General features: G+C 36.4%; 1 protein-coding gene across 1 annotated transcript in view; it reads right to left on the bottom strand.

Moving 5' to 3' along the window:
- Nucleotides 1-521: 521 nt before the first annotated feature.
- Nucleotides 522-14,659, bottom strand: part of RBPJ (recombination signal binding protein for immunoglobulin kappa J region) — a 29,063-nt gene continuing 14,925 nt past the window's right edge. The window contains exons 3-10 of the mRNA XM_010283539.1: nt 13,776-13,941; nt 12,540-12,714; nt 10,913-11,050; nt 10,681-10,793; nt 8,262-8,402; nt 3,245-3,400; nt 2,424-2,527; nt 522-1,674 (exon numbers count right to left, since the gene is read on the bottom strand). Of these exons, the coding sequence (XP_010281841.1) occupies nt 1,359-1,674; nt 2,424-2,527; nt 3,245-3,400; nt 8,262-8,402; nt 10,681-10,793; nt 10,913-11,050; nt 12,540-12,714; nt 13,776-13,941 (1,309 nt within the window). The 3' untranslated portion in view covers nt 522-1,358. The remainder of the gene's footprint in view (nt 1,675-2,423; nt 2,528-3,244; nt 3,401-8,261; nt 8,403-10,680; nt 10,794-10,912; nt 11,051-12,539; nt 12,715-13,775; nt 13,942-14,659) is intronic.

The following is a 14,659-nucleotide window of genomic DNA, read 5'->3' as shown; positions in this document are numbered from 1 at the left end:
GAAAGAGAAACCCACAGGAAATAAGAATGGGAGGAGTTGACATCTTCATAGTGCTTTTATGATTTTCTATTTGCCCATTTCTAAGTAATAAAATTTACTTCTAGTTATTACAGTATGATCACTTCACAATGAAAGCACGTTCTCAATACAAGTGTTACACCAAAGTCTGGCCTAATTTACTGAACAGTATGAAGAAAAACATGCTTGTTGTGATTCTCAAGTGATGAAGGGCATCACCTACCAATCCCATTTGTAGCACATACTTCTCATGGTATTTTAGTTACATGCCAACAAGACAGAAGACATGCTGCCAAATGAAGTTATTTGGAACATTCCACTTTCGAAATAAAAACATTTAACTTACACTTAATACAAATTATGTACAAGATTAGGAAAACCTGAACAGATCCTGAAACATTTTCAGATGCAATATGACTGAGCAAGGAAGAGGGGGAGTAACCCAGTAGCAACCCTTCAAAAACACCAACGTATGCCTGTGACATGAACAATCATTAATATGACTGCTTGAGATGCCACTTTAAAAAAAAAACTCATGTAATGTTAGAACCTCATGAATTATCACTATAAATACATATTTTAAAAAGGAAAACAGAAATAACTATTAACAATGACTGAAAACAGAGCACTAAAGTTAACATACATTGCATGTATTGCAGGCAAGGCAGAGGCATTTTTTAAAGCTTTTGCACAGACTTCATATAATCTTAAAAAAAATATGCTGGCCTTTACAAGGTTCTACTTGCTGAAATAAAAACAATTTCAGTTCATAAAAAGTCACAAGACTTCAGTTTAAAAAAAGGAACAGTTCCAGCCACAGACCAAAAATATATATATTTTTTTAAAACTGGAAGAGTATGGTAATTAGATTATACAAGCATGGTCAGGCTTGGAACCTGAATATACTTCAGAGCAAAAGCTCAGAGGAAAAAAAAATATAAACTATTTGGTAACAAAAGTGTACTATATGTTGTGATACAAAAAAGGTATGGTGAAAATGTACCTTTTATACTAAAGCTTATACAAGTTCCTTGGTCCATAAAAACTATGTTGTGTTCATGTTTTCTAGTTTGCTCAACATGTATCCCAGCCACATTTTTTGTTTCTTGCCCATTAAAAAAACAGCTGAAAAATAGATTTTCAATAAAGTTCTTATGTTTCGGATGTTTGTTTTTTTTTTTATTGTGGCTTCTATATTTAAGATCAGCACTTGCAGGTAACAAGGTTCAAATAATATCACCTAAAATGGAAAGGTGTTTTCCCATGAAACCACAAAAATTGTTCAGTTCTCTTGAATGTAGCACTTAAAAGTCAGTTAAAGTCTAGACAAACAACAGTAGTTAGGAAACTACAGTTGCTGTAGATGATGTGACATTGGTTGGATTTGTGCTGACGTTTGTGTAACTTCCCTCGCTGTTTGTATTTGTTTCACTGGAAGCCATGAGGCTTGAGTTGGCTCTGAGGATTGCTCCAGCAGCACTGCAGTGTGGTCGTGGCCCTGGTTCCGGTGTGTATGTAAAGGTAAGGCTGGTGGAGTAAATTATGCCATCATTACGGACCAAAGTTACTGGAACCTGGACTGGCTGACGGACCCACCTCCAACCCTCTCGAAATGCAGAAATGTCTGGAACAACACATAGCATGCTCTCTGCGCATCTGAAAAACAGGAGAGTCAACTGAGCATAATAAAATTTAAGCTTAAAGAATAGAACAGAACAATTGGAAGGGACCTAAAATAATTATGTAGTCCAACTGCCTGACCACTTCAGGGCTGATCAAAAGTTAAAGAAAATTATTAAGGGCATCGTTCAAATGCCTCTTAAACAGCAACAGTCTTGGGGCATCAACCACCTCTACAGGAAGCCTGTTCCAGTGTTTGACCACCCACTTGGTAAAGAAACGTTTCCCCATGTCAAGTCTGAGCCTACCCAGATGAGGCTTTGAAACATTCCCATGTGTCATGGCACATGATACCAGGACAAAGAGATCAGCACCTCCCTCCCCACTGCCGCTTCTCAGGAAACCTTAGGAGCAAAGAGTTCGCCCTTCATAGGACATTACTTCCAGCCCTTTCACCAGCTTTTTTGCCCTGCTCTGGACACATTTGAGTCTCTTCACACCCTTTTTAAATTGTGGGGCCCAGAACTGTACACAGTGTTCAAGGTGAGGCCACACTAATGCTACATACAGTGGGACAATCACCTCTTTTGACCAGCTGGATGTGGTTTGCCCTCTTGGCTGTCAGGGCACACTGCTGACTCATACTGAGCCTGCTGTCAACCAGCACTCCTGGATCCCTTTCTGCAGGGCAGAAAGCATACACTTGAGTGTATACACATGAGCGTACACTCTTCAAAGCATCCACTAAAACTTAATTGCCATAGAAGTAGCAGGAAATACTGTACCTGTACATGGTTTCAGCTTCCACATCCCCAAACCAGACACGTAAATTTGGAGTGAAGTTCTGTCCTGTAAGTTCCAACATTGCTACATCGCCGCCACCATTCAACTGGAAAAGGAGTGAATAGAAATAAGAAGAAAATCTACAAAAACACATGTATTAATAAAAACAAACACCCCCCTCAGGAAAAAAAAAAAAAAGAAAAAATTCTTCACATGCATACAAGAATGGTAAACAGTGCTGTTTCTATCAGCTGGATCAAACTGAAACACACCTACATGACTGAACTGAAGTAACACATCTAAAAGATATTGCCAATTAATTCAATATCCTGACAGAACTTCTAAGTTTTGATAGTGGCCACTTAGAACAGAAGTCAACAAAGCTCTGAAAACAAAGAACAAAGAATCTTTCAGGGAATGTGTTAGGACAGCTTCAAGTTTTTCCACAGCAGAATGCTGATTTTCTTAATAAGGTTTCAGTGGCTCTCTTTGATCTTTAATCGGCTGTTTTAAGAGCCAAAATCAATTTCTAAATCATCAAATAGAAGTAAAAATCCTAAGGATATCACTACCATAGTATTTTAAGAAATAAAATTCTTAATTTGTATAGAACAATATTAATATTATTCCTGTGATGGACAGGCTCATGTATTCTGAAATGTAGGTAAGAAAAATTATTGCAACATAAAGTAATTTTCAGATTTATAAAGCTAGTAAGAATGTTTTCCTACAGTATTCCACAAAGGTACCATGAAGGTTAAATCAGTATTACAAAAATAATCTCACATACAAGAGTTTATTAAAAAAAACCAAACAAACTTACCTGAAGACTTTCTACAACAGGCACAGGTGTCACTGGAGCATGGACCGGTCCCATCCCCTCATAAAATGTGTATTCTGCTTTATCTGTGCTAATGATTGTCCAAGAAGCTCCATCATTAATCATTTCTTTATTTGGTTCTTTTGGGCATGGAGTGGCCTTAGAAAGAAAGAAAAGCTTTAAACCTGACCTGTAGACTCACTTGCCAAGTCACAGAGCTAAAAATCAACTCAGCCAGTAACAATGTCTACTATTTCAAAAATATGTTTCCTTATGTTTTTCCTCTAACAAAATGACCTAGAGAAAATCACATACATTTCAGCAGAACTAGCAGAAAACTAAAACTTGTGAGAATACTGTAACTCTTACCTATGATACTGTCACCATTCCAAGCTTCTGTTTATTATTGGGTTTTGTTTTAGTTCAGCTTTCAAAGTTTTAACATTATTTGACAGCCATTAACGAAAAAACTAGAGCAACTAGAAGTAGCTAATTTAAAATAGATCTACAGACTGAAATGGAATACTTTTCATTAGTTATGATTTACATCTGGCTAGATTTTTTTTCTTTTTACAGAGTTCTTCACCATCCACAAAATGATGGAAAATGCAAGCTTGTATTGCAGTGTTTGTGCAAAGATATGGGAGAGAAGCTGAAATGACAACCTCGCACATTGGTCAGAAACTTTCAGTCTCCTTGTAAATATTACTAAATTAGTATACATACATATATATATACAGACAGAAAATACACTGACAACTATTTTTCATGGCAACAAAAGCTTCTCTGAACAATACCATCATCTAGCAACCAGTAAGGAAATTGTGTATAAGTTAAACACATACACAGAAAAAAGTGGACTCAAAAATTCTACTTTTAATACCTAAATTCTGTCTTGTTCCATTAAGCTTTAAGGATATCTATGTATGTAACCATAACCTTCACTCTTCAAAACTGTTAGATAAACTTCAATTAGCACAAATTTACCAGTTCAGATGAAAGGAAGCTAAGATCAAAGCTGCATTCTCATGTGGACTCTTCATTCTGATATGATCATGTAAGAAACCACTGAAAACAGCTTGCAAGGTAAGTGTGCAACAAGGATAGTAACTACAGATCTTTCCAAGCTTAAGACCCAACTGATATTTTTCTTAGAAACATATGGAGCTTCTAAATTACTAGTCCAACTTCAAAAGAGGAACTGTTGCATACTATTTCGATGCATGACATTTGTCCTACAGGTTGACTGCAATTCCTGTTGCCATAGACTGACGTACTTAACTCATGACAAATAAAACCATGGATATCAAAAATTAATGACCCTGTACAAGATCCTTGACTGGCTTCTTCAGATCTGCTAAACCCCTGCCACAAAGTGGAAGGCAAATGCCACAGAATTTGTTCTGAAAATTCTGCTATGTCAAAAATAATTTCAGGAACACATTACTCCTTCTGTCATAGAAATCCTTGAAAGATTATGATTCCTCTTCTTCTAGAGAAGCATTCTTCCTTGTCACTTCTCAATATAGCAGTTTACCTTTAGGCACTTTTTCCCCCTCTCTTTCCTTTTATAATTAAACTTTCTCAGCAGGAGGCACTGGAAGATTGAAATGCCTTAACACCATGGTTAGTACCTCATGTATCGACTGGCTTCACATGGAGACAGGATAGGAAACAAACAATTGCATAACACTAACGGACAAAGGACAGAATTCCCCAAGAACTGGTAAACACAACAAGGACACAGACAAAAGGAATCCAAGGAATATAATATATTTGGATTAAAAAAACCCAAACACCAATAACACCCCCCCTCAACCCTCAAGAAAGCTCTGTATTAAAGGCTATTAAATTAAATTATAATGGATTGGAAAAAGTTTTGTTTTGGTTTGTTTTGTTGTGGGTGTTTTTTTGTTTTGTTTTGTTTTTTAATAGAAAGCTAATTAAAGGAAAGCAAAAGGTAGAACTCAACAGTCATTCTCCTTTCAAAACGCACAACAGTCAACAGTGCAGTCCCCTCCCTGAGACTGCTGTTGCAGTCAGTTTTATTCAATGTCCTCCCCAGTGTGCTGGTAAAGTCAAATCTTCAAAATTCTGCATGATCCTAAGTTTTTCAGGTAGTTAAATGCTGTTACAATTGCAAGGATTTTATGTCCAGAAGGACATCAAAATTAACATAGAGGTCAAAAAAGGTGGTAATGAGCTTCAATTTAGATAAAAGTGATATTTCTAAAGAAAAATTCAGTAAATGATGCCCATAAAATACTGAACTGAGAACTGGTAGTTACAAGGCAGGACCCTGGAGTCACCACTGAAAGTCTTCTGAAATCACCAGCCCAACATGCAGTGGCAGCTGCCAAGAGGCAACACAGTGTTGGACACCATCAGAAAAAGAAATTGGTAACAACGTATCAGGTATTATTTTGCCAGTGTAAATACTCTGTTCACCTAATTCTAGAATACTGTGTGCAGTGAAAAAAGAGAAGGTACAAAAGAGGCAACTAAAAATCACCAAGCAGCTGCTGACCTTATAAGAAGAAACTGAAAAGACTGTGACTCTCCAACTGGAGAGAAGAAATTAAGTTGTTGATGGGTAAAGTGAATGCAGAACTGTTGCTCACTAGATTTACAAAACTGGAAGTAGGAATCACTCAAAGAAACTATTAGATCATTCAAAACAAATATAGCAAAAGTTTACTACACAGAAGACAGGAAACCTCTTGAAATTTCTGCCACAGAACACTGCAGAAAAAGAGAGCATCAGCACATTCAAAAGGAATCAAACTGATGGACTACACATCTACAAAATGACACTAGAAGACAGGGTCAGGGATACAGCCTTTAACAGCCCTCAATACAAAAGGTGTGGATGCTGGCAGAGTATAACTGCACTGGACCACATAAAGCAACCAGGTCTGCTTCCCGTAAGCACCACCTCCAGCTGCTGCTGTTAGATATAGATAGGCACTATGCTCTGATCCAGTAAGGCATTACTTCTATTCCTTCTGTATTCTCCAGAATACAGGGACATCTTTAAAAAGATCTGGCTGGTACCTCAGCAACTGAATTTCAGGAGTTTTGTAGGTTCATGCTGACCTGCTGACTTTTTACAGCCTTTCTGCTTTAAGCCTCTAAAGTCTCTATATTGGGCTATTTCCATTCACGCAAGAGAGACTTGTCAACCTAAAGTGAACTTTGGGGTTTTTTTTGTGTGTGGGGTTTTTTTTTTGTTTTGTTTTGTTTTTGTTTTTTGTTTTTTTTTTTCTTTTTACAGTGACCACAGTTTGTCTAGACTCCTACTATAGGAACTGTATTCAACAGTAAATGCTTAAAAGCAGGCAGGTGAATGATGCCAACATGCCTGTTTCTCTGGTCTTGGTCTTCTGGTCCAAAGGAAAACATACATGAAGAGGGACTTCTCTCCTGCCACTGGCAGAAACAGTTTATCTTCCATAGTGATTTCACTTACCAAAGAGTGATAACCGTCCGATGTGCAAGTTAACAGATTTCATTCAACAAGTGGAAGCAGCAGGTACCTATTCCACTAAAAGAATTCAGAATAGTGGGTTGTCCTTTTATCTAAGCCCTACCCATGTGGAAAGTTCAGAGCTCTTATCAGATTAGGCTCCATGAGTGCTGCAGAAACGGAAGAGTGGTAGGATGTCCTGGTAGTCCCACAGGCAATTCCAGGATGTTGAACTAAGGCAGCTGTCAGAAAAGCAGGAGTTGCTTCTTCATTCAGCCGTTCTCATAGAGTAGTTTGAGAAAGATAAAATAGTAAGGCTGATCCTGAGTTATTGCAATCCCCATTTCATAGCTTTCTCCTCTTCTTGACCAAGGTCCATTCTCCTTCACGAGAAAATATATTGATAGATATATTTCTGCTATGTGCTGCAGATAGAACCAATAGATCTGGTCCCTTCTGAGCCACAAGTCATGAAAGTGTTTTCTGAAATATGAACAAAGCTTCTCATATTGTCTTTCCATTGTCCCAATTCAGGATAGAAGTCAATCGAGCCTTTACCAATCCATCTTGTCCCTTCAAAGGGAAATCTTCAGAAAGTTAGCTTCCCCCTTTCCTACCTCTACCTTTCTTACCCAAGAAGCCACAACTGTTCTCCTAAGGAAGTCCGAAGTCTTTCCCGAGTGTGGCCGTCTTCCTGGAGCACACCATTATCTCTCAATACCCTTTGCTATTTGAGCTGCCCTGGATGCTTAAAGAAAGCCGCAATACTTAGGTAGGTCTGAACTTGGCCACAGCCTTGTTACTCTGATGAGAATTAACAAGCTGAAAGTCTGCTAAAAGCATGCTAACATATATGAGACTAAACCCACAATTTGTTAGCATATTGTGCCAGTTGTCAGAAAAATTGTACACTGTGTGGTTTGTGGTTGTTTGGGTTTTTTTACAGCTCTCCCTAGGGGTTCATTCCTGTTACAGTAACTTGCTAGGGACATTTTCCTCCACCTGCTGTAGAAACAAATACTTGAAGACAGAGACAGTTACATTCTTTACAGACAATCAAATTTCTGTGGCTTTACAAATTACTGTGGTCAACTGCCATAGCAGTTTATGCTCTCAGCCAAGAGCAAGATAGCGCAACTCTGCTAAGTTCACCATGAAATAAAACTATCATGAACTCTATCATTTCCTATTTGCTGTAATCTAGAAATGGACACAAATAAGTGGTGCAACTCCACTGGCATATGTCAACATGTTAAGCCACAGTATCATGATTGCACGCACAAGTTCGTAATGTGTTTCCATTTCTTCCATTGAAGAAAATACAGTTCATTGTCTAGAGAGACATGGACGAAGGGTATGAAGAAAGAAAAAACACATTTGGAAAGGGAGACAAAGTTTGTTGCTTTCCATCCTCTGTTTTTTTTTTCCAAGACAAAATCTTAGACTCACATTCAAAACCAAATGCAAAACTGGCATTCATACATATTTTGGGAATATTTGGGAAAACTTTGCAACCACGCTAGTCATCTCTTGAAATAGTTTTAAACAACTCACTTGAAATTGGATAATTCTCTCCTGGGAAAGGCACAAATACATTCTCTCAGTGTCTTTAAGGTAAAATGCACATTTATGGAGCTGCGATACTGGATCATCTGCATCCAATAACGCTGTTTGTTTATCTACTTTTCGAATTATCTGTGAATGAAAATTGTACATATATATTTAGGACAATTTCTGTACTTCATTACATTGGAGATTACATATGTACTGTTAGTAAAGGAAGTGAAAGGTCTTTTTTTCCATGCCTCCTGTTTTAATACCAACATTAGGTTCATAATTCTCAATGGTTTTGAAACAAGAACACAACACTGAAGTGACACTCAGCACTACAGCTTCAATGCGCTGCATGCATATTTATATTCTATCTTCTTTGCTATAAAAGTGGGGGGAAAAAAAAAACTTTAAGCTTCAGCAAAATCTACTCTTGTTCCATTTCCTTGTACAAAAGAGCAGTAAATCAAGCATTAATAAACTTCTACAGAAGCTTCCACTGTTGACAGCATCAACAACATTCTGTGGCAGACTGGTTGATGAACGAGAACAGTTGAAAATAAGGGTTTAATTTAAAGGTATTGAGATGTCCTTAAGTACAGTTTTGCAAGCACAACAATCATAGTGTATCTTAACAATATTTGGTCATTAAATATTACTTAAAGACAACTGCAAATAACAATTGTTCCTTATGTCTGGCAGTTCAGTGAAAAAATATCTGCTGACTTAATTCAGATCTGTTATACTAATTTATTTTTAAAAATTAAAAAATTAATTCCCTTACAGACAGTGGAAATCTGTAGCTTGGAATTTTAACTCAACTTCCAGAAAAAAGTTTAATACTTCATTTTATGCAACATCAGCAGAAGCAGCAGCCAAAGCGCTTGAAGATTTCTAAGCCGACAATCAGAAAGCAATTCTAACGATAATAAATCATTTCTAATAATAAAATGATAAAAGATCATTTCTAATGATAATAAATGGCGTTATTAGCAATATAAGTTTCAAGGTTAACTTGTTTCTTTAAAGTTCTTTGCATTATCTTACAAAATGTCTGCAAGTTACCTTTTAATAGCATCACCTTCAATCAATCTTGTAAGGCAGCATGACAAATGTTCCCAATAACAAACAAAACAGGAACCTTTAGCCTAATTTGTTTTCATCTATTTCTACCTACAAATAAGGTTTCTGGAATCATAACTTATGGCATCTCCTTTCAGCAATAAGAAAATATTAACATGAAGCCCACAAATAAATTGAGATCCTCTTACTGAATTCCATATGCACTGAACCAAATCAATAGTAACCAGGTCTGGATTTTTCTGTCAAATACCATGATTTAAAAAAAAACAAAACAAACAAACAAACAAAAAAAACCAACAACCTACTGAAATTATCATTTTATACCATTTACTCTGAGCAGGCTATCTTCTTCCTTAGCTAGATTTGATATTGGGAGAGAATTTCTCATTTAAATCCTAGTCAAAAGTCTGGGAAGGAGAACGAAAACCTGCCTGCAGGGAAGGTTGGTTTTACATTGATGCATTTTAAAAATTGCTTCTGGTTAAAAGTGGAATTAGCAAAGCCTTGTATGAAATTCATAATGGGCTGACAAACCACAATTTCACAGAAGATCTCATATGAAGCATTGTTTATTATCAGTCACATAAAATTCTACTTAAGCTGGCATTAAGTGCATAAAACAGGAGGAAAAAGAAAAATTTATAAACATACTTAAACTTATTTATAAAAACCATTACTGTGCATCCAGCAATAGTTTGCTTGGTTCACAAACCTTAACTGGTTATAATCAATTTTGTATCTTTGACAAAGACAAAGGCTGAAATTGTCTCTTTATAAAAAAAAAGTTATTCCAAAGGCATTTCCAATGTTCCGTATTATAAATGGACAGTATTAATAAGTGTCCAAAATGCTTTTGCAAGCTGATATCAGTATAATTATGTATCCTTAGAAGTACACAGAAGTGCTTTTAGATTCAAATCAGCAGAGCATTTTTAAAGATGTGCTTAACTCAACAAATGGAATAGTCCTACTGGCTGCAAAGACTTTACTCAACTATTCAGAATCAATATTCAAAGTATTTTGCTACACTGGGACCTACATTACTGTTTTAAAAATAGACATTTTCTTAAGGACAGCTTGCAGATTAACCTACTTTGGCAGGTTTGAATGCTGAAAATTTCCCTATGCTTATTTTACAAGCTGTTCTTTGCTTACAGAATTAATCTGCAGATAGAAAAATACACTTTTATTAAAATGAATGCCATTTTCCATATAAAACAAGTATTACCAAAAGGAAACATACAAAGCCAAAAATTGTAAACAATGCATACCCAATTATGCAATCACATTAAGTAGCCATCTACAAATTAATTACAGCATTGGAGAAATTAAACTGTACCAGTCTTGGGAGTGCCATGCCAGTAACTGAGCATACAAGTTTGACAGTCTGCCCATAATGAATGTAGCCATCTCTCACTGTGAATTCTTCTCCTTCTGATTCATCATCATCCACTGCATAAAACAGGAATTTGTTTTAATCACGGAAAAAATTTGTTTTAAATCCTGAAAAAATGCAGGACTTTTTTGTGGGGATGGAGAGAAACAAAATATACTGCTTCATTTTTACTTACAGAGGTGAATGTAAAATGCTCCCCACTGTTGTGAACTGGCATGGAAATTACCACCTTCTACGTGCAAATATCTGGTGCTAACTGTTTGGGATCGAAGTCTATTAAATAGTGCCACTTTTGTCCCTGATGCAATACATACTGCAAGGAACACATACAGACTTGAGATTATAAAATTACCTCACTATTACATAGAAAAGTAGCAAAAAGTCACAAATACAGTAAAATAAACTGATGAATACTGGAAATCAAGACATATTTCTCAACTATTGGTTAATTCAGAAAATATAAATATTTGTGACAGACCACAAAATCACAAAATTACAAGTGGGATAACATACACAGTGTCTGTTCTCCAAAGGCATGCTAGTTCACAGAATTTTGCCACTTAGCCAAATGGGCCAGTGCATGCCAACTGAAAATTCCTTCTGTTCATAGTTCTCCAACAACTCATCTTTAGCTTGCCCTTGTGAAGTACTTAGACAACTTTCAGTGGTCATTTGGAGTATATTTGAAATATAAAGAAAAACTATTCTTACAAATCATGATCAGCTGAAAGGAAGACAGACACAACTATGTAAAACTGTAACCATGCAACTTGAAATTTTCTCAGATCTGAACTTACTTATCATTCACGAGAGAGAAATGTTAAGTCTGCTCCCCTAAAAAAAATAAATCAGCAACTAGCGTTTTGCCATCAAAACAGGCATGTTTCTTCTACTTGGTTCATATTTACTATCGAAGAATGCTTGGTTCATATTCACTGTCCATCAAAACTATCTGTCTGAATACAAAGTCAACAGTGCATACTCTGAGCCCACGGGCGTGAACTGCACAGCAACAGATTGCCTTTAGTCATGTGGCAAGCTAGCGGCCCCGAGATCCACATTCCATAGGTGAATGGGTTCCAGCCCAACACAGATGGAAGAGCCTTTTAAAGCACTAGTGAAGAGAGAGAGAAAAACAAACAAACAAAAAAGGGTATCTCTTGAGGTGCTCCAGTGGTACGCAGGCAAAAAAGTTTGGAGGAAAAGCAAAAATGCTCCCAATTATACATCAGCACCAGAGATATCTTTAGTTGAAAAACACGGTAAGCAAATAAATCTGGGTGAAATATCACCATACAGATTTCTTAACCAATTACTTAAAAGTAACCATGCAAAAGATATTAAAAATAAAAACAACATGAAAATGGCATGAGACAATAAGAAGGTGGCTGTGATGTGACAAAGTGCAGTTTGGATAACATGATGCTACTCATTTATCACAACCTGAAAGCTTTCTCTTTAATATTGATCAGATCATGGCAGCTTAAGAGATCCAACAGCCTAGAAAGCTGAGGTAGAGCATTCTTTATGCATTTGTCTACAAAGATTCATTCCTCAGAATAAAGGTTTTTTGGTGGACCTTTTATATTTACTAAATAATTAACTGTGCATAAAATTTAGTGTAACCCATCTATATTGGAATACCTTAAAATACACTGATGTGTACAGTTCTGAAATACATTAGAAAAAACAGAAATTGAAAATTTCATTGCATTTAGTTTGTAGTCAGACCTTAGAATAAATAAGATAAAATTCGCAGGAGGCAAAATGAATTGCTACATAAAGAACTGTAAAATACTTACAGTCTGCATTTTTCAGTGACTGTTTCTTTTTAGAAGGTTTGGAGATGACTTTGATCCGTTTACTGAGGAACACACCGATGTCGTCACTATTGCCATAGAACATTTTTACCGATAACATGAAGTGCTTTCTCTTGTCTGAGTCTGATATGTATAATGTTTTGGCAGTGCAATAATTCTGTAGGTGAAAACATGCTGTTGTTTCTTCTTTCAAGTCAACCCAGTTCAAGAAACGATGTATATTTAATCATGAACAAAATAGGAAAACTGATGCAATAGTTTCTAAAACAGATCAGAAACTGCTTTTTCCATCTCTTCCATATGGATCTTTTATGACTACTGTTCAGCTTTGTGAAGTTTAGCACCCAACTTCTGTGCCTTAGCGTCTTTCTTAAAGACCCTTACCAGTACTGGAAAACAGATGATTAGACTACAGCTGTGTCAAAGCCATCTCTGAGTAGTTAGCACTACTAAAAATTACAGTTTAGTAGAGCTATACAGGCAGTAAGTTGGGCATGCACAAGACACTGCCTGTGCAGAAAAGACATTGAGCCAAACTTTACCTGAAAGGACAGGAGATGATTGGGTTTTGAAACATCAGAAAGTTACTTTCTGCTAAGTGTTTACAGTAGGTAATAACAGGAGCTTAAAAAAAAAGAATCTCAAAGATAGCTTTTATTATTATTTTCCTATTCAGCAACATATGAAGCATTTCTAAGTAGACTGTACTGGAAATACTAGGTAGCTATAAAATACTGCTTAATAAAACAACCAGCTAAAATGAGCACTCACGTGCTGCCAGTTCTATTCCACTATATTTTATTAAGATGCTATTTTAATTGTATTTTTATGCAGAAGGACTTAAAGACCACTTCCAGCAGCAGATGTTGTTCAGATACTTCCTTGATGGGATTATCCATTCACTCAAGGCAGGAAGAGGGACACGGAGATCGGGCCAGAAACCTTACTTCAGTTAATGACTAATGCTCACCAAATAAACTAACAGTTTACTGACTCTGAATCAACAACCTACAAACAAAAGGTTAGTACCCTGCTATGATCCCATAAACCAAATCTACCTATTAAATTGTCCTACATATTTCTGAGGGATTTTTTAAAACCCTTTATGTAATATCTGTTACAGTGTAACAAAAGTTAGCAAAATAAGCAAAGGTATTCCTTGAAATATGCACCACGTAGCTATAATATCCTTTGAGTGTTTTATTACAATTCTTCTACCTTTCCTTCCAAGTTCAGCTGCTGCATTTCTTGGTCGCTGTTTCCTATTCCAATGAAGGCGCAAGGCTGCGACTCTTGCTCAGTGCAACCATCCCGTTCCATTTGCTCTTTTTTTTTCTTCCACCCACTGCCCATAAGATACACACATGGAGGAGGACAAAAGAACCTGAAAATGAAAAACGCATTATAAGATTACACACTGCTTTCCAGAAAATCCTGAGACTGAAACTGTTGTGTACCCAAAAATTTCTCAGCCTGTTCACACTTTGCATTCGATTTTATACATCCATGCCTTTCATTTGCCTTGAAGATTTTCTAAAATGCAAATCAAAAAAAGAGAAAAAGCAAAGAAAAATAAGCATTAGATGCACTGTCACTGAGTATCTTTCCAGTTCAATATACGATAGGTAACAGTCTGCATCTCTGTAAAATGAAAACGCTCTCTACACTTACAAAGAAGAGATTCTCAAAGAAAGTAAAGAAGCCTTGAAAATAACGAGCATTTTGCTTTGTAGGTGCCAAACATGATGCAGCGATTAATACACACAGAACAGTTCCACCAACTAATTTAACAGACAATTGCTGACTACAGTTCCTAAACATGTAGTGTTTAATCATTAATAAGGAAGGAGTCTATTCTGTCCAACCTCTTTTCAGTTTTCAAAAGGAACAGATGATTTCACATCTTCATCAGTAACTGCAAAAGATATGATTTAGTCTTTAGCAGCACTGACTGAAATCAGTCTCTAGATGCTACTAACAGCAACATGTTCGAAGTTAAATGCAGCATTAGCACACAATGTATTGGTTGAAGTATCTGCAAATTGTTAAAATGCAAATTGTAATCACTTTTGGTTTTAGTTTAGCCAACAGCTGCAGTGTTT

The sequence above is a fragment of the Phaethon lepturus genome, unplaced genomic scaffold (assembly GCF_000687285.1).
Source record: "Phaethon lepturus isolate BGI_N335 unplaced genomic scaffold, ASM68728v1 scaffold13700, whole genome shotgun sequence".
NCBI lineage: Eukaryota > Metazoa > Chordata > Aves > Phaethontiformes > Phaethontidae > Phaethon > Phaethon lepturus.
The sequence above is the reverse complement of the archived record's forward strand: the minus strand, read 5'-3'. Positions and strand labels throughout refer to the sequence as shown.